Raw genomic sequence first — 18735 nt, 5'->3', positions numbered from 1 at the left:
TTTTAAATAAGTGTATTTTGAGAGAGAGAGACACAGCATGAGCAGGGGAGGGGCAGAGAGAGAGAATCCTAAGTAGGCTCCACACTGCCAGATGCAGGGCTAGAACTCATGAACTGTGAGACCTACCAAGAGTAGGTCACTTAACCGGACAGAGGCAGCCAGGCGCCCCAAGCCTTTTACCCTTTTAAATTCTGATACAATAATCTGCATTTTCTTTTATATTATAATTTATTCTTACTAAAACCAGGAGTATGCTGCATATAGCAGTGGTTCTCTAACTTGTGTGGTAATTGACAGAAAAGGAAATGCAGTGGGTCTGGGGTAGAGCCCAGTCTTTGCATTTTTTATAAGAGAAATGCTGATACATAAAATATGTAAATAATTTTAATGTTGAATTTGGTGAAGGAATTCCTCCCCACAGTGATCCTTTTGGAACTGCAAATCATACTTTCTAGAGAAGTGAACATACTGAAGCTACATAGTCAATCAGACAAACTCAGGATTCATGACTGGGTCATAATTTTAAAAAATTAACCACTATCCATGTTTCTAGAATCAACAGGAACAATAAAACAAAATCTTAGATGTTATGAGGGTAGTTTGAGAAATCATAATATCTGATACACACAGGCATATATATGTATACGCATACACATAGATAATACTTCAATGACTTACAAAGTACTTTTGAATGTTTCTTGGTGATGAGGGGTGGGGTAGAGGGGAAATGTCCTAACTTGAGGCTAAGTCTTACCTTCCTCTCTAATTTATAAAAGTTGAGCAAGTCAGCTGACTTGGTTAAGGGAAGCCTGCCAGAAGACCTTGGGAGGGAACTCACCCTAAGGCAAATATTAGGTACCTAAAACCTTAGTCATTTTTGGAGATTATTGGGAGAGATTCCAATTCTGAATACATAGCATTGTGTCTGGCTTGCAAGTTTGTCTCCTAGCCCAGGTCTCAGCGAACTCATGTTTGAATCCAGTGGAGAAACGAGAGGCTTTCAGAAAAAAAGGGACAATTTTGCTAAGAATTCTTTAAAACATTGAGGTTTAAGCAGCACTGGGATGATATGCACCTGTATAATATTAAAACCGAAGGAGGGGCATTCTCCATTTACCTGTAGGAGACTGAGTTCAGCTTTGGCCCAGAGGGACTCCAGAGAAATCAGTGAAGCTTTGCAACTGGAGGACCCAGGCACCTTGGCTGTGGTGGGGGTCATGGAAGGACCAAGACCAAGGGAAAAAGGCAGCTATTCCCAGTAGATGTGGCAGTGTCCAAGGGAAGGGAATAGCAGGACAGAAATAGAATGTGTCATTCACCTGGAATCTCACAGGAATTATTTGTGAGTGTAAGTGAAACCTCCTTTGGGTTCTATCCACTGGATATTTGAAGGGTATCTTATAGGGGTTGGGGGTCCTGCATATGCAGGTGGAGGAAAACCATAGAGCTCTAGGATCTTCATTTGGCTCCACAGCAGCCTTGTAAATCCAGCATTATTCCTATTTAAATAGAAAAAGAATGACCTTTAAATAGAAGTACCTGGTTTATTTTTCTGCCTAAGAGATTTAAAGGAAACATGGGATTTACTTTTCTTTAAAGTTCTGACAAGTATTTATTAAGTGCCACATTGTCTTTATAAGTTGATTGACAGTTTTTAAATTTTTCCCCATATTGTTTTTCTCAACAAAAGCAATATGTTTGTCTTGAAAAATGAGAAGCTCCCATTAAGCAAAATGAAAAACCAAAACACCTGTTATTTTACCACATGGATAGCCACTGTTAAGACATTTAAGTATATACTTTCAGTTTTTTCTTTGCATAATAATATACAAATATACATTTTTTACAAAAATGGGATGCTACATATACTTTTTGAAAATTGTTTTCACTTCACAATATATAATGTACACCTTTTCATGCAAATGGGTGAGAGGGAGACTTGCAGCTTTTGGGTGGGGAAAACCCAATTTTATGCCAGTTACAAGCAAAACACCTAAAATAAAGCCACGCAAAAAGTTAAAATTGAGATGGGGAAAGTGCATGACATGAGAAAATGCAAACAAAGTTCAGGTGGCAACCTTCTATCAGGGGAAACAATTAAAGGCCGAACACATTAAATAGGATAAGGACGGTTCCGCCTCGCCTTCCAATGCATGACCATTAATTTGTTTCGTACTCTTTTCATTTCTTCCATCTCCTCTGCCACCTTTATCATCTCCTCGTTGCTCAAATTTCGGCCGTGTATGTCCCCTCTAAATTGCGGGCGAGAGCGAGCCAGCCTCTCTTTGAAGCTTCCTTCTTCCAGCTTATGTTTTCCCACTCCACAAGGAGGCTGCTCCATGGGAGGGCGCTCTTCAAAAAGGTCCCTTCTAGAAAGGCGCTCCGGAGGAGGGCGCTCCTCGGACACGAGCATCTCGGGAAGGAGCTCAGGAAGGAGCTCCTCAGGAAAGAACTCCTCCTCTGACGACTGCTCCTCGGAAGACGGTTCTTCCGGAGACTGCTTTACGGGAGAGTGTTCCGCAGGAGGCCGTTCCTCATCCGTCTTGGGCGCGCTCTCTGGCTGTTCCTCATTTTCTTTGCATGATTTTTCCATGTTGAGGATCCTCTTTAAGTACAGTTATTCATAGGAGACAAGGCAGAGTCGAGTAAACACACTTGGTGGCTGGATCAAAACCCTGGCCACGGGTTCCCATAACTGCCTTTTCCTAAGTTGGGGGCCCAGGTCCCCCACCTATGCTTGTCGAGGGGCTCTCTGGCCCTGGGGACCGCGCCGCACCCTGTTAGCCCCGATCGCCCCCTCCTTCCCGAAAGCCCACCATTTTCCCAGCAGGCCTTGCCAGAGGCCTCTCCCATTGTGACAGGGGCGGGGCGGGGCGGTGGTACTGCGGACCCCATTCCAGTCAGCGTCCTCCCACGCACCCCATCCCGGGCCATTGCCCACCACTTCCCTGACCTGGACCTCTCCTGGCGGTTTGCTCTAGGCCTCCTCTCCTCGAGGCGCACCGCTGTGACCCGCAGACCTGCAGACAGACGCAAGACAGGGTAGGGGGCGGAGAGTGGGGAGGAGGGAAGGACTAATTGACAACATACGTCCCTTTCCTGGGCATTAGCCGCCGCCCCCGCGTCAGCCCCCACTGCCTCCCCTCCCCCATGCCCCACCATCCTATACCTCGCAGTGTTCGTCATTTCTTTTCAGGCGGCAAGTGGAAGCGAAGGATTATTTAGAAACTATTTCTAAGTCTGTGACTCCCAGGGGGCCCCACTCACCTCCCCACCTCGCCCCAAGGCCACCATTTTCTACACCGAAATGTGGGGGGGGGGGGGGAGGGGGGGCGGGGCTGGATATAGGGAAAGGCCTGATACTCTCTGCCATCCTGATCCCAGGGGTTATTGGGCAGCATCGACACTCAAACCGATTTAAGGGGACCAAGGGGACTTACTTCCTCCTGCTTTTTCCCCTTGACCAAAGGGCAGTAGGCAGACGGTGTCTGGACAAGCAAAAAGGACCTGTACGAGAGGGACTTGGGCAGACATAGGCTCCTGGTCACGTGAGGGCCGCGCGTCACAGCCTAGCTCAGATCTCCAGTTAACCACTTTGACCGGCGGCCTTGCTGCAGCACCCTTCCTGTATTTCGCAACTGTCAACACACCAGGCATCGTCGCTCACCTCTTTGTTTATATTTGCCTTTTCTGGTTACCAGAGACTGTCAGCATCCAGTCTTGGGAGTTATTGCCTCTTCCTCTTTGCTGCTTACCCTGATACCACCTCTTATTCTCCTGTTGTCAAACACCAAGGCCCATTATTTCACCTACAGTCCAGATCCTGCACTGAAATTTGACTATTTTTACTTAATGAATCAGTATCATGTCTCCTTTCCCAGTCTTAATCCACATCCATACCCATGACTCCATCATGTCCGTTTATGCTCTATCAACATGGTTTTCACTTCTTGTCACTTTTATGGAAGATAAGCTTTCACTTTTCCATGACCTGAGGATTTTTTTGAGCCCCCAAACCTGTATCACAAATAGAGGCTGCAGTCTAAATTCGTAATCATTCAGTTCTAGAACTCTAGAAAGAGTTGTTTGTAAAGTATGCAAATCTAAAAACATAAATACTTTGATGATTTTCATAAATCAAAGTACACATTTGTCCATCTAAGTACAAAACATCTAAAGATTTATTTTCTGAAATGGGAGCATTTGGGGTGGAGAGTGTGGCATTATATATACAATTAAAAAAAATTTAGGTAAACTCCACGCCACACATGGGGTTCCAACTCGACCCAGAGATCAAGAGTTGCATGTTCCACCAAGTGAGCCAGCCAGGCACCCCTATATATACTATTATGTGTGTGTGTATCACACACACACACGCAAACACACACTCTTCAGTAATTATTCATAATAGAAGAAATATTTTTCTGGGACTCTAAATCCTTAACCGGCCACCTCTTGGTGTTGCTGGTTGATAAAGTGTATATTAATTCATTAAATCAGCAAATATCTGGGTCCTGGACTGCTGTATCCAAAAGATTCAGCGCAGAAGACATTCATATTCAACTATGCAATAATTCTGTTCACACATGGAGTAGCAGGATTAAAACTATATTAACATACTCAATTGTCTTTACAAGTATGTATGTTTGAATCTAATGGTGTTTTTTTTTTAAGTTTATTTATTTTGAGAGGGTGAGCGTGAGTTTGGGGGGGAGGTGCAGAGAGAGAGAGAGGGCGAGAGGGAGAATTCCAAGCAGACTCCATGCCATCAGCACGCAGCCGGAAGCGGAGCTCGAGCTCACAAACCATGCCATCATGACCTGAGCCAAAGTGGGACTTTTAACAGACTGAGCCACCCAGGTGCCCCTGAATCTAATGGTGTTATGATCTTCAATCTCCCATCCCTGCATCTTACCTACTCACATCAGCCTGGATGCTACTTCTCATGCAGGTGCCCTTTCTTCTGGAAAGTAGACTATACCTCTCCTCTCTGTATTTTATACTTTCAGGGTTGATGGCTGTCAGATCTGTTAGGACCCTGGGATTTTTTTTTTTTCAAGCCCAGGCCATCTAGTAAGTTTCCAAACAGAAATTCATTCAGGAAATTTCCCAGTTTAAGAGCTTTTTTTTCCAACATCTAATTTATTTTGTGTTGAGATAGAAGCAAGACAGATATTAGTTCACTTTTATATCTTTTCTCTAACTTTTACTTTTCCATTTTTCAGTGATGTGTGTCTTTTAAAAGCCAAGTTTCACTATACCTTCTTTATTCTTTTCACCAAAGTTTGGCCTCATCTCTTTCCAAGAGGACCCCCATTTTATTCGCATTTCATCATTTCTGACCTTTTCCCCCTTACATCCTGTGATGGAGAACTCACTACCTTAAAAGACACCCATTGAAATTTCAGACAGTTTTATTCAGAGTAGTTTTTACTTTTGTTGAGCTGAGGTCTGCCTCCCAGTAGTTGACATACATTTGGTGTTGATTCTGCTTTCTGGAGTGGTACAAAACAAGTATTAGAGTTAATATTCTAGTTCTTTCCCTTTCCCAGCTGTGAGACATACCAGGCAATCCACTTGAATTTTCTGTGACTCAACTTCTTCATCTGCAAAATTGGAGACATAATAGTACGTATCTCAATGGATTGATAAAATCAGTAAATGAGTCAGTATATGTAAAGGACTTGGAAAGGTGCCTAGTACATAGAAAGCACCCTGTAAGCATTAACTATAATAATATTAATAGTAATAATAATAGTATGACCTAACACTAATAATATTACTAATTATTGTTTTTTAATTAACACTAATTGAACACTTATGCCAGGCATTGTGCTAAGCATTTTCAATATGCTATCTCATTTAATCCTTAAACAATCACACCAAGACTTTTTTAGTCTTAACCTCCCCAGTTATTTTCAGTTCTTTCTAATGTGATATACTTTTTCAAAGTCACTCACCATCCTACATGCTCCTGAATTCATAAATGTCTCTGAAAAAATACTGAATGTTCTGCCTTGTGTTGAATGGAGTGATCTTATCACACCCTTCACTATAGAATAGCCACTATACACCTGTAGATGAATCCTAAGATCATAGTTAGATTTTGTGGATGCCATATTACACAGTTGAATCCACTTTAAATTGCAATCACCTGACACTCCCAAATCTGTTTCACACATCCCTGTTAATAGCCTTATATGAATCACTTTAATTTTAAAAATTTTAATTCCAGTACAGTTAACATATAGTGTTAAATTACTTTCAGGTGTACAATATAGTATTCAATAATTCTATCTATATATTACTTAGTGCTCATGAAGATAAGTTATCCTTAATCTCTTTTACCTATTTCACCCATTCCTCACCCCCTACTTCCTCTCTGGTAACCATTTGTTCTCTATAGTTAAGAGTGTGGGTTTTGGGTTTTTTTTTTTTTTTGGTGTATCTCTTTTTCCCCTCTGTTTATTCATTTCTTAGATTCTACATATGAGTGGGGCGTCTGGGTGGCTCAGTTGGTTAAGTGTTAAGTGTCTGACTTTAGCTCAGGTCATGATCTTGCGTTCGTGAGTTCAAGCCCTGCATCGGGCTCTGTGCTGACAGCTCAGAGCCTGGAGCCTGCTTCTGATTCTTTGTCTCCCTCTCTCTGCCCCTCCCCTGCTCATGCTCTGTCTCTGTCTCTGTCTCTCTCTCTCTCAAAAATAAACATTAAAAATTCTACATATGAGTGAATCATATGGTATTTGTCTTTCTCTGACTGGCTTATTTCACTTAGCCTTATACTCTAGCTCCATCCATGTTTCAGATGGCAAGATTTCATTCTTTTTTATGGCTGAATAATATTCCACTGTGTATATATACAACATCTTCTTTATCCATTCATCTATCAATGGACACTTGGGCTGCTTTCATAGTTTGGCTATTGTAAACACTGCAAAAAACAGGGGTGCATATATGTGAATAATTTTAATTTTAACCCAAGTATAGAAGCTTCTGTTTTTCTGGGTTAAATGTTGTCTTGTTAGATTTACTCCCTTATTCTTGGACAGAATCCAAATTCTGTCATTCAGTACATTACTACAAAATATTAATTTAAAGCATGCCATTAGTACTAAATAGGATGATAAATTCAGCAAGCTCAGGAAAGATCTGGAGGAGATCTCAGCAAAGAACTCTAACTTCACATGAAAAAATTATTTTCCCCTGTTGGGTTTGGCAGCCAAGAGTGTGCCCTGCCAGGCCAGTTCCCCTCCTTTCCTCTCTCAATGTGACTTTGTAGGGTGGGATTCCTTTCTAGCGCTGCTGATAGAGGACACAGTTGCCTCTGAAAGCTCCCAAACCACTATAAATTAACCCTTGATGAGAATTTAGTAAACATGGGGGTCAGAAAAGGGAGATATAAAGAATTAGAACGGGGAATGGAAGAATGAAAACAATGTCTTTGTGTTGGCTCTAAGTCTCTGCCTGACAGTAACTGATTTGGGGTTCCCTTGAGAGAAAGCGCTCTCAAGAGGAAGTAAGATGATGGTGCATCTGCCTTGGTGACACCATTTGTTACAAGGGAATGTGGACTGCTACTTGTTTGTGTGTAGTTGGGGTGGGAGCTATGAAATAACCCTTCTCTTGGATTTGATTTGATACTGCTGACTTAGGGCCCTGTGAGGACATGTTGCTTAGGTCAAAATTTCTAGGGAAGATTTAAGTCTAAGAAATGCCATTTTAAAGGTGAAACTAAGGTCCTTGGAGGTTACAAATTGTTCCGATGGAAACACACGTGATACTAGCCGAGATAGGATTGAAACCCTAGCAGTATGATGTAAGAGAGGCAACCTTTAACCACCTTGTAAAACAGCTCCTGGGCAGTGGGCTCCAGGCGCATTTACATGCAGCCAGGGTGGACAGTACAGGCCTTTTCAGGTAGCAGGAGTTGAAGGTATCAGAAGGCAAGCAGGGCAGCCATGCAAGCAAGGGGGAAGGCAGTCAGCCCCTGGCAGCTGCTGCCATGACAACCGTATCCAGGGGCGTGGCCTTTCTCTGGGGGATCTGAGGAAGCCCAGAGTGAGTTTCTGGTTTAGGGATTCCTGTTCCCTGATGAGGCTGCACTTCTGTGGCAGAAACAGAGCCCCTCCCTCTGAGTCTGTCTACAGCACAGACTCCATGGAGGTCTGGTTTTACTTTGCAGGGCCTGTCTGCCTGGAGTTGAGGAGAAATGCCCTCCCCAGCTCAGAGGTTCCCCCTTCTTCTGCCGCCTCTGCATTCTTTCTTAATGACACCCATGGCAGTACTTTAGTCTCAAGACTATCTGCTGTTGATTGCAGCAGGCCCTATTCAGCCTATAGCTCTCAGGCTCTCCCAAATAGCCAAGTGGAAATGGAATGACAAGAGTCTTCTCTTTTCTGCTTCCGGCCTCATCCTAACTGGGGTACATTCTCATTCTCTCTCTCTCTCTCTCTCTGTCTCTCATTCTCTCTCTTCCTCCCTTTCCCTCTCTCCCTCCCTACCCTCTGTCACTCTGCTTATGTCCAGAGAAACAAGGAAGGGACTCTGAGTAGCAACTCTGGCTGCTGGGAAATTACTCATGGACTGGGAAGGCAGGTCCAACCTGAGCCAAAGGGAGGCAGTACCAGGCTCTGGGCTGGGCAGGATCCAGGCTGTCACTTACTCACTGGAAGACTCTGGAGGCCTGGGAGCCTTCTACCCATCTTCATGCCTCTGTCTGTGTCCTCCTTCTCTCTAAAAGGTGGAGGAAAGAGTTGTGGTAGAACAATGAATGAGGTCCCTTTCTGCTCTAGGATGCTAGGACTTCATGCTGCCTACCATGGTGAGGAGGGGCTTCCCTTAGGAACACCGTTTGGCCTGAGTGGGGACCTCTCCAGACTGTGGCTGCTTCTGCTGCTTTTCCCAGAATCCAAACAAGCTCAGAGCATAGAACTTGTCCTATGTTGGCCTTCCCTGCTAGACTCCAACATATATACTCACAGCCTTCCCCTTGGCCTCAGGGACTCTCAGAAGGGCCCAGGACAACCCCAGTCTCAGGGCTGGATGACAGAGGTTGGGACAGAGGCAGGGTAAGCTACATAATTTGTGATGCCCTGTGTAAAATGATAATGCAAGGCCCCTTGTTCAAAGAGCAAGAAAAATGTGCCTTTAAAGGGACTGAAATATAAAGCTTTTCTTTCTCCTGTGGTCTTTCGATTTTCCATGTTCTTTTTTTAAATAGACTTCATTTTTTAGAACAGTTTTAGATTCAAAGAAAAATTAAGAAGATATAGAGAATTCGCATATATTCCACATCCAGTAACACCTTACATTAATATGGTACATTTGTTAGAACTAAGGAAACAATATTGACATATTATCATTAGCTGAAGTCTATATTTTATTAAAATTTCCTTTGTTTTTTCCTAGTCCTTTGTTTTACCTTTTCTACTCCTGGGCCCCATCCAGAATACCACATTACTTTTAGTTGTCATATCTCCTTAGGCTCCCCTTGGCTATTACAGTTTCTTGGACTTTCTCTGATTTTGATGACATTTACAATTTTGAGTACTAGTCAGGTCTTCATAGAATGGTCATCTAATAGGATTTGGCTGGTTTTTTTCTCTTGGTTAGACTGGGATAATGGGTTTTTGGGAGGAATATCACAGAGATAAAGTACCATTTCATCACATCATATCAAAGCTACATACTATCATAGGATTTATAAACATTACTGTTGACCTTGACATGGTGCTTTTTATTTATTAGGTAATATTGTTCTACTTTTGCACTGCTGGTGGGTAGGAATACAAACTGGTATAGCTACTCTGGAAAACAGTATGGAGGTTCCTCAAAAAATTAAAAATAGAATTACCCCGGGCGCCTGGGTGGCACAGTCAATTAAGCGCCTGACTTCACCTCAGGTCATGATCTCATGGTTTGTGAGTTCGAGCCCTGCATCAGGCCCTGTGCTGACAGCTCAGAGCCTGGAGCCTGCTTCAGGTTCTGTGTCTCCCTCTCTCTCTGCCTCTACCCTGCTCACTCTCTGTCTCTCTCTCTCTCTCTCTCTCAAAAACTGAATAAATGGTAAATAAATAAATAAATAAATAAATAAATAACCTGGGTATTAAAAAAAAAAAGAATTACCCTATGACCCAGCAATTGCACTACTAGGTATTTATCCAAAGGATACAAAAATGCTGATTCAAGGGGGCACACACACCCAATGTTTATAGCACAACTATCAACAATAGCCAAATTATGGAAAGAGCCAAAATGTCCATCGACTAACGAATGAATGGATAAAGAAGAAATGGCATATATAGACAATGGAATATTACACAATGATCAAAAAGAATGAAATCTCATCATTTGCAACAAAATGGATGGAACTAGAGTGTATTATTATGCTAAGCAAAATAAGTCAGTCAGGGAAGATAAATATCTTATGATTTCATTCATATGTGGAATTTAAGAAACAAAACAGATGAACAAAGGGGAATGGAAGGAAAATTAAGACAAAAACAGAGAGGGAGGCAGAGCCTAAGAGATTCTTAAATATAGAAACAAGCTGAGGTTTGCTGGAGGGGTGTTGAGTGGGGGGAGATTGGTAATGGGCATTAAGGAGGACACTTGTTGGGATGAGCACTGGGTGTTACATGTAAGTGATAAATCACTAAATTCTATTCCTGAAACCATTATTACACTATATGTTAACTAACTTTTGTTTAAAGAAAATTTTAAAAATAAAATAAAAAGCAAAATATGGAAAAATAATATTGTTCTAAGAAAGGGAAAAGTAAAATTTTAAATTATTGGCATGAATTATATAGTTCAGCATTGTATTCTTTGATGCTAGTTTTATTTTTTTATCAAAAATTTTTAAAATGTTTGTTTATTTTTGAAGAAGACAGAGACAGAGTGTGAGTGGGGGAGGAGTAGAGAGCGAGGGAGATGCAGAATCTGAAGCAGGCTCCAGGCTCTGAGCTGTCAGCACAGAGCCTGCTTATGCAGGGCTTGAACTCATGAACTGTGAGATCATGAAAGCTGAAGTTGGATGCTTATCCGACAGAGCCACCCAGGTGCCCCTTGATGCTAGTTTTAAATGCAAACACAAGAGCATTGGACTCCTTTTTATATTTTTTATTACTTTTTTTAACGATTATTTATTTCGAGAAAGAGAGAGAGAGAGAGAGCAAGCAAGCAGGGGAAGGGCAGAGAGAGAGGGAGAGAGAGAATCCCATGCAGGCTCCATGCCACCAGCACAGAGCCCAATGTGGGACTTGAACTCATGAACTGTGAGACCATGACCCGAGCTGAAACCAAGAGTTGGATGCTTAACTGACTGAACTACCCAGGCACCCCAAGAGCATTTGACTCCTATGTAGAATCACCAAAATTGCACAGTTCATCTTTTGTAGCTTATACATGCATATGTATTTATTTCTTACCAGAATGAAGGAAATGTTGCACAAAACTAAACTATTTTTATTTCTCTTCTTGATACCTGCACATATGGACATTCTACAAAAGAACTGAAAAGAGAATGAACTGTGGGTTGCTCTCACTTTCCCTTTCATTCTTTAAGTTTTTTTTTTAATTTATGTAATCTTTTACCCAATGTGGGGCTCAAACTCACAACCCCAAGATCAAGGGTCACATGCTTTTCTGAGCTAGGCAGGTGCCTCTCCCTTTCCTTCTTTGTCATATTTTCAATATAAGTGGTTGACAAATATAAGGAAATAACACATGTAAGAAAGGATATGATTGGGTTTCTTGGTCATTTGTGTTTTTTAGAATGTGATTTTGTGTTGGAAGTAAGTTCTGAATAGAACCAAAAGGGTGGCCTCTGCTGACTGTTAGGAGTGACAGAAATAACATGCTTACCATTTACTTGCTTTGAGTCTTGTTCAAATGCATCATGTGATATCTTTGTATGGTTTTGGTAACAGAATAATACTGGCCTCATAGAATGAGTGAGGAAGTATTCTCTTCTATTTTTTTGGAAAAATTTTTGAAGAAGTGATACTCATTGATTTTTATATGTTTGGTAGAATTCACTGGTGAAGCCATCTAGACCTAGACTTTTCCATCTCAGTAGATTTTTGTTTACTAATTAATTCCGTTATTATAGGTGTGTTCATATTTGCGATTTTATCTGGAGTCAGTTTTGGTAGTTTGTGTCTTTCTAGGAATTTGCCCATTTTGTCTATGTTATCTAATGTATTGGCATACACTTATTCATAGCATTCCTTCATAGTCCTTTTATTTCTGTAAAGTCAGTAGTAATATCCTCTCTTTCATTTCTGACTCTAGTAATTTGAATTTTCTTTCTTTCTTTCCCCTGGGTAATCAATCTAAATGTTTGTCAATTTTGGTGATATTTATAGAGAACCAGCTTTTTTATATGTTTTTTTTTAAATTTATTTTTGAGAGAGAGACAGATTGCAAGCAGGGGAGGGGCAGAGAGAGGGAGACACAGAATCTGAAGCAAGTTCTAGGCTCTGAGCTGTCAGCACAGAGCCCGACATCGGGCTCAAACTCATGAACCATGAGATCATGACCTGAGCTGAAGTCATAGGCTCAACCAACTGAGCCACCCAGATGCCCTGAGAATCAGCTTTTGGTTCTATTGATTTTCTCTGTTTTTTCTATTATCTGTTTCATTAGTTTCTGTCTAGTCTTTTTTAATGCCTTCCTTCTATTTGCTTTAGGTTTAGTTTGCTCTTTTTTAGGGTCTTACAGTAGAAAGTTAGGTTATTGATTTGAGATCTTCCTTTTTTCATAGGCATTTACAGCAATAGGCATTGCTTTAGCTGCATCCCATAAGTTTTGGTATGTAATATCTTCAGTTTTATTCATCTCAATATACTTTATAATTTACCATTTGATTTCTTTTTGATCCATTTGTTATGTAGGAGTGGTTGTTTAATCTCCACATATTTGTGATTTTCACAAATTTCTTTCTGTTTTTTTTTCTACTTTTATTCTGTAGTAGAAGAAAACAACTTAGTGGTATTTCTAATCTTTCAAATTTATTGTGGTTTGTTTTATTGCCTAGCATATGGTCTATTCTGGAGTATGTTCCATGTGCACTTGAGAAGAATGTATACCCACTTGCTGGTCAGTGAGATGTTCTATAGACTTCTATTAGGTCTAGTTGGTTTGTAATTTTGTTCAAGTCTTCTATTTTTTTAAAGAAATCTCTACTCCCAATGTGGGGCTTGAATTCATGACCCCAAGATCAAGAGTCTTATGCTCTACTGACTGGCCCAGCCAGTTGCCCCAAGCTTCTATTTTCTTGTTGATCTTCTGCCTAATTGTTCTATTATATATTTTTAAAGTTTTTATTTATTTATTTTGAGAGAGAGAGAGAGAGAGAGAGAGAGAGAGAATGAGGAAGGTGCAGAGAGAGAGAGAGGGAGAGAGAGAGAGAATCCCAAGCAGGCTCTACACCATCAGCACAAAGCCCAGTGTGGGGCTTGAAATCGCCAAGCACAAGATTGTGACTCAGGCTGAATTCGGACTCTTAACCCACTGAGTCACCCAGGGCCCCTGTTCTATCTATTATTAAAAGTTGAAAGTCTCCAACAGTTATAATTGAATTGTTTCTTTCTCCCTTCATTTCTATTAGTCTTTCCTCATGTGTTTTGATGCTGTTAGGTGCATATATAACTGTTATATCTTTCTGGTGGATTGGCCCTTTTTAAAATTTTTTTATTTTGCTATAGAGCATGAGCAGGGGTAGGGACTGAGAGAGCAGAGAATCCCAAGTACCCTCTACACTGTCAGCGCATAGCCCAACACGGGACTCAATTCCACATACCATGAGACCGGGACCTGAACCAAAATCAAGAGTCAGATGCTCAACCAATTAAGCCACCTGGGTGCCCCTGATCCTTTTATTGGTATAAAATACCTCTATCTCTATGAAAATTTTTTGTTCTAAAGTCTGTTTTGTCTGATATTACTATAGCTATTCCAACTTTCTTGTGGTTACCGTTTGTATAATATATTGTTTTTATCCTTTAGCTTTCAATCTATTTGTATTTAAAAATTTTTAAATATTTATTTTTGAGAGAGAGAGAGAGAGAAAGAGAGACATAGTGCAAGTGGGGGAGGGGCAGAGAGAGAGAGAAATAGACACAGAATCTAAAGCAGGCTCCAGATTCTGAGCTGTCAGCACAGAGCCTGACGCAGGGCTTGAACCCATGAACCGTAAGATCATGACCTGAGCCAAAGTTGGACACTTAATCAACTGAGCCACCGAGTCGACCCTTTTTGTGTTTTTGAATTTAAAATGCATCTCCTAACTAAGAATCATGAAATACCTAGGAATAAACCTAACCAAAGATGTAACAGATCTGTATGCTGAAAACCATAGAAAGCTTATGAAGGGAATTGAAGAAGATACAAAGAAATGGAAAAACATTCCATGCTCATAGATTGGAAGAATAAATATTGTCAAAATGTCAACACTACCCGAAGCAATATACACATTCAATGCCAGTCCCAATCAAAATTGCACCAGCATTCTTCTCGAAGCTAGAACAAGCAATCCTAAAATTTGTATGGAACCACAAAAGACCCTGAATAGCCAATGTAATACTGAAGAAGAAAACCAAAGCGGGACGCATCACAATCCCAGATTTTAGCATCTCTTACAAAGCTGTAATCATCAAGACAGTATGGTACTGGCACAAAAACAGACACTCAGATCAATGGAACAGAATAGAGAACCCAGAAATGGACCCACAAACATATGGCCAACTAATCTTTGACAAAGCAGGAAAGAATATCCAATGGAATAAAGACAGTCTTTTCAGCAAGTGGTGCTGGGAAAACTGGACAGCGACATGCAGAAGAATGAACCTGGACCACTTCTTACACCATACACAAAAACAAACTCAAAATGGATGAAAGACCTCAATGTAAGACAGGAAACCATCAAAATCCTCAAGGAGAAAGCAGGCAAAAACTTCTTTGACCTTGGCCACAGCAACTTCTTACTCAACACGTCTCCAGAGGCAAGGCAAACAAAAGCAAAAATGAACTACTGGGACCTCAACAAAATAAAAAGCTTCTGCACAACGAAGGAAACAATCAGCAAAACTAAAAGGCAACTGAGAGAATGGGAGAAGATATTTACAAATGACATATTAGATAAAGGGTTAAATCCAAAATCTACAAAGAACTTATCAAACTCAACACCCAAAAAACGAATAATCCAGTGAAGAAATGGGCAAAAGACATGAATGGACAATTCTCCAAAGAAGACATCCAGATGGCCAACCAACACATGAAAAAATGCTCAACATCACTCATCATCAGGGAAATACAAGTCAAAACCACAATGAGATACCACCTCACACCTATCAGAATGGCTAACATTAACAACTCAGGCAACAACAGACGTTGGCGAGGATGCGGAGACAGAGAATCTCTTTTGCACCTGGTGGGAATGCAAACTGGTGCAGCCAGTCTGGAAAACAGTGTGGATATTCCTCAAAAAATTAAAAATAGAACTACCTTATGACCCAGCAATTTCACTACTAGGTATTTATCCAAGGGATACAGGTGTGCTGTTTTGAAGGGACACATGCACCCCAATGTTTATAGCAGCACTATCAACAATAGTCAAAGTATGGAAAGAACCCAAATGTCCATCAATGGATGAATGGATAACGATGTGGTATAAGTATCACTCAACAATCAAAAAGAGCGAAATCTTGCCATTTGCAACTAGGCGGATGGAACTAGAGGGTATTATGCTAAGCGAAATTAGAGAGAGACAAAATCATATGACTTCACTCATAGAAGGACTTTAAGACACAGAACATGAATACAAGGGAAGGGAAGCCAAAATGATATAAAAACAGGGAGGAGGACAAAACATAAGAGACTCTTAATATGGAGAACAGCAGGTTACTGGAGGGGTTGTGGGAGGGGGGATGGGCTAGATGGGTAAGGGGCATTAAGGAATCTACTCCTGAAATCATTGTTGCACTATATGCTAACTAATTTGGATGTAAATAAAAAATAAAATAAAATAAAATAATTTTATCAAAAAAATACTTATGACCCAGGTTGAATTAATTTTGATATATTTATGATGGTAGTGGTGTAAATTCAATCTGTGGCATGTGGATATCCAGTTGTTCCACCACTTTAGTTTCAAAGCTGTTCTTTCCCTGTTAATTCTCTTGGCATGTATGTCAAAAATCAATTGACCTTAAGTATGAGGATTTGCGTTTGGGCTCTCAATTATTTTCCACTGATCTATGTATTTATCTTCATGGCAGTACCACACTGTTATTTTGTAGTAACTTTTGAAATTAGGAAGTATGAGATAGCTAATGTGGTTCTTTCTAAGATTATTGTGTCTGTTCTGGATCCCATAAATTTGGAATTATTTTATCATTTTCTACATAGAATCCAGATAGGATTTTGATAGGGATTGCATTGAATCTGTAGATCAATTAGGAAATATTGTCGTTTGAACAATACTGTCGTTCAATCCATGAACATGAGTATTCCCTTTATTTAGGTCTTCTTTATTTTATTTCAACAACGTTTTGTGTTTTCAATTTATAAGTCTGACATTTCCTTTTTTAGATATATTTCTAGCAATGTTTTTGTTTTTGGTGTTACTGTAAATGGAATGATTTTCTTTTTTTTTAAATGTTTATTTTTTATTTTTATTTTTGAGAGAGAGAGAGAGAGAGAACAAGTGGGGGAGGGTCAGAGAGAGAGGAGACACAGAATCTGAAGCAGGCTCCAGGCTCTGAGCTGTCCACACAGATCTTGACGTGGGGCTCGAACTCACAAACCCGTGAGATCACGACCTGAGCCAAAGTCGGCCCCTTAACTGACTGAGCCACCCAGGCGCCCCAATGGAATTATTTTCTTAAGTTCATTCTCAGATTGTTAATTTCTAGTGTAAAGAAATAGAATTGATTTTTATATATTGATATTGTATCCTTTCACAATGTTCCACTAATGTATTAGTTCTCATAATGTGTAATGGATTCCTTAGGATTTGCTATATACAAAAATATGTTATCTTCAAATAGAGATCCTTTTACTTATTTATTTCCTAACTGGATGCCTTTTTATTTATTTTTCTTGACTAATTGCCCTGGATAGAACTTGTAGTACAATCAGCCCAGAGCCTAAATTGGGGCTTGATTGCACAGCTGTGACATCATGACCTGAACCAAAATCAAGAGTTGGACGCTGAACCGACTGAGCCACCTAGGCACCCCAACTAACTGGAATTTAAATAAAACTTAAAAAGAAAGTCCAATGAATGAATGTAGAGAGAAAAGTTGTTTCAGTAGCAAACTATAACATACTTTTGTGAATATTTGATTCTAGTCCTATTTGAGTTTTTGTTATCTATCTGTAAACTGGATTTGATTATAAATTTTTCTAATTTTTTATTTTTGTTTTGCAGTCAGGTTTGTATTTTATGTGGACACCTTGAACAGTAATGTGGGGTGCTCTGGGGAGTTGAGAGGGTAGTAGTACAAGTGAAAAATGATCTAATTTTTCTAAATATCTGGCTACAATTCTCCAGATTAATGTTTCCAACTTTTCCCCAACTTTCTGATTTAGAATCCCTGAGAACAGAGTGCCCTGGATCCTTGTTGAAAGGGATCATACCAGGTTCTCTTCACTATCCATATGGCACCAAACTTCAGGGCCTTGAACCTTAGTTCCGCATCTCCCAATTAAAAAGGGCTCCACCAGACTCTGAGAACTGAACACCAGGTGGAGATCTAATATTAATATTAACTAGGGAAGTTCCTCCCCAGAAACAGATGACATCTTGAGATGGACAGCTCTCCATATCATGGATCAAGATCTTCATCTTTAATATGAAAACTATGTATTTATTTATTTTTGCCTTTTAGCTACTTGCTTTTTCTCTGTTAAGACGATGATGCTCTTTAACTGGCAGCTATCACTTAATCTAACACTAAGGCTGTAAGTGCACAATAAAAGTCCCTAGGCTTTCTTGCTTTGGTGGTTTTAGATAATAGATTTACTTTAGATTACTTGTTGGCTCAATAAGGAGGAGTTTGTGCCATAGCAAATGCCTCCTACTCTACCTGGACCAGCACCTCTGGTATTGTAGTAAATATAAGGAATTAACAAACAATCTACTTGGCTGAAACAGATTGATGTCACTTCAGGCACATTCTTTAATTTATTTGATATCAACTAGTTTGGTTCATGGGACCCCTGACTAAGGAGCATACTTCAGTCTTTTGGTTTTATCCCGTGATAATCATCATTGTAGTCTCCCTGGTGTGTTGTGTTCTCTCATGGGTCTTAAATACATATTCACAGTTATCAGCAGTACAGCAGATGGTCTCACTGTGCTTGAAAAAACAAAAAGATGAACAACAAAATGCATTGCAAAAACAATTCTTTCACAAACCTGACATCATAACCTATGAGTTTCATGAGACAAGAATAGTTTAAACATGATGGTGACTGAGAATGGCACTAATACCAAAATTTTGGTTAATCTCTTATGTATGAGAAGATGACCAAAAGGAGGCAATTATTAAAGTAATTGAACAAACAGGTCATTAGACCGAACTGGCTCTAATGACTTGGTAGCCTAATTAAACAAACTAAAACCTAAACCAGAGTCAATTCCTATAAATGCTTCAAGGTTAAGGAAAACAATCACAAACAGCCAATTAGGCTTCCCAGATAATGCAACCACTTAAGATATATCCAATT

General features: G+C 40.2%; 1 protein-coding gene across 3 annotated transcripts; it reads right to left on the bottom strand.

Moving 5' to 3' along the window:
* Window positions 1-1582: 1582 nt before the first annotated feature.
* TCEAL1 (transcription elongation factor A like 1) lies at window positions 1583-3949 on the bottom strand. 3 transcript variants are annotated; one of them, XM_027053384.2, is made up of 3 exons: window positions 3441-3949; window positions 2954-3020; window positions 1583-2605 (listed from the first exon to the last, which is right to left on the bottom strand). In XM_027053384.2, the coding sequence occupies exon 3, from the start codon at window positions 2591-2593 to the stop codon at window positions 2114-2116; it is 480 nt and encodes a 159-aa protein (XP_026909185.1). In that variant the 5' UTR covers window positions 2594-2605; window positions 2954-3020; window positions 3441-3949; the 3' UTR covers window positions 1583-2113. The 3 variants fall into 3 exon arrangements, with proteins under 3 accessions (XP_026909185.1, XP_026909186.1, XP_053057463.1); XM_027053385.2 differs by lacking the exon at window positions 3441-3949 and adding an exon at window positions 3170-3301; XM_053201488.1 differs by lacking the exon at window positions 3441-3949 and adding an exon at window positions 3268-3292.
* Between the last annotated feature and the right edge of the window lie 14786 nt (window positions 3950-18735).

Source organism: Acinonyx jubatus, chromosome X (genome assembly GCF_027475565.1).
Source record: "Acinonyx jubatus isolate Ajub_Pintada_27869175 chromosome X, VMU_Ajub_asm_v1.0, whole genome shotgun sequence".
Lineage (NCBI taxonomy): Eukaryota > Metazoa > Chordata > Mammalia > Carnivora > Felidae > Acinonyx > Acinonyx jubatus.
This window is presented reverse-complemented; position numbering and strand designations above follow the sequence as displayed.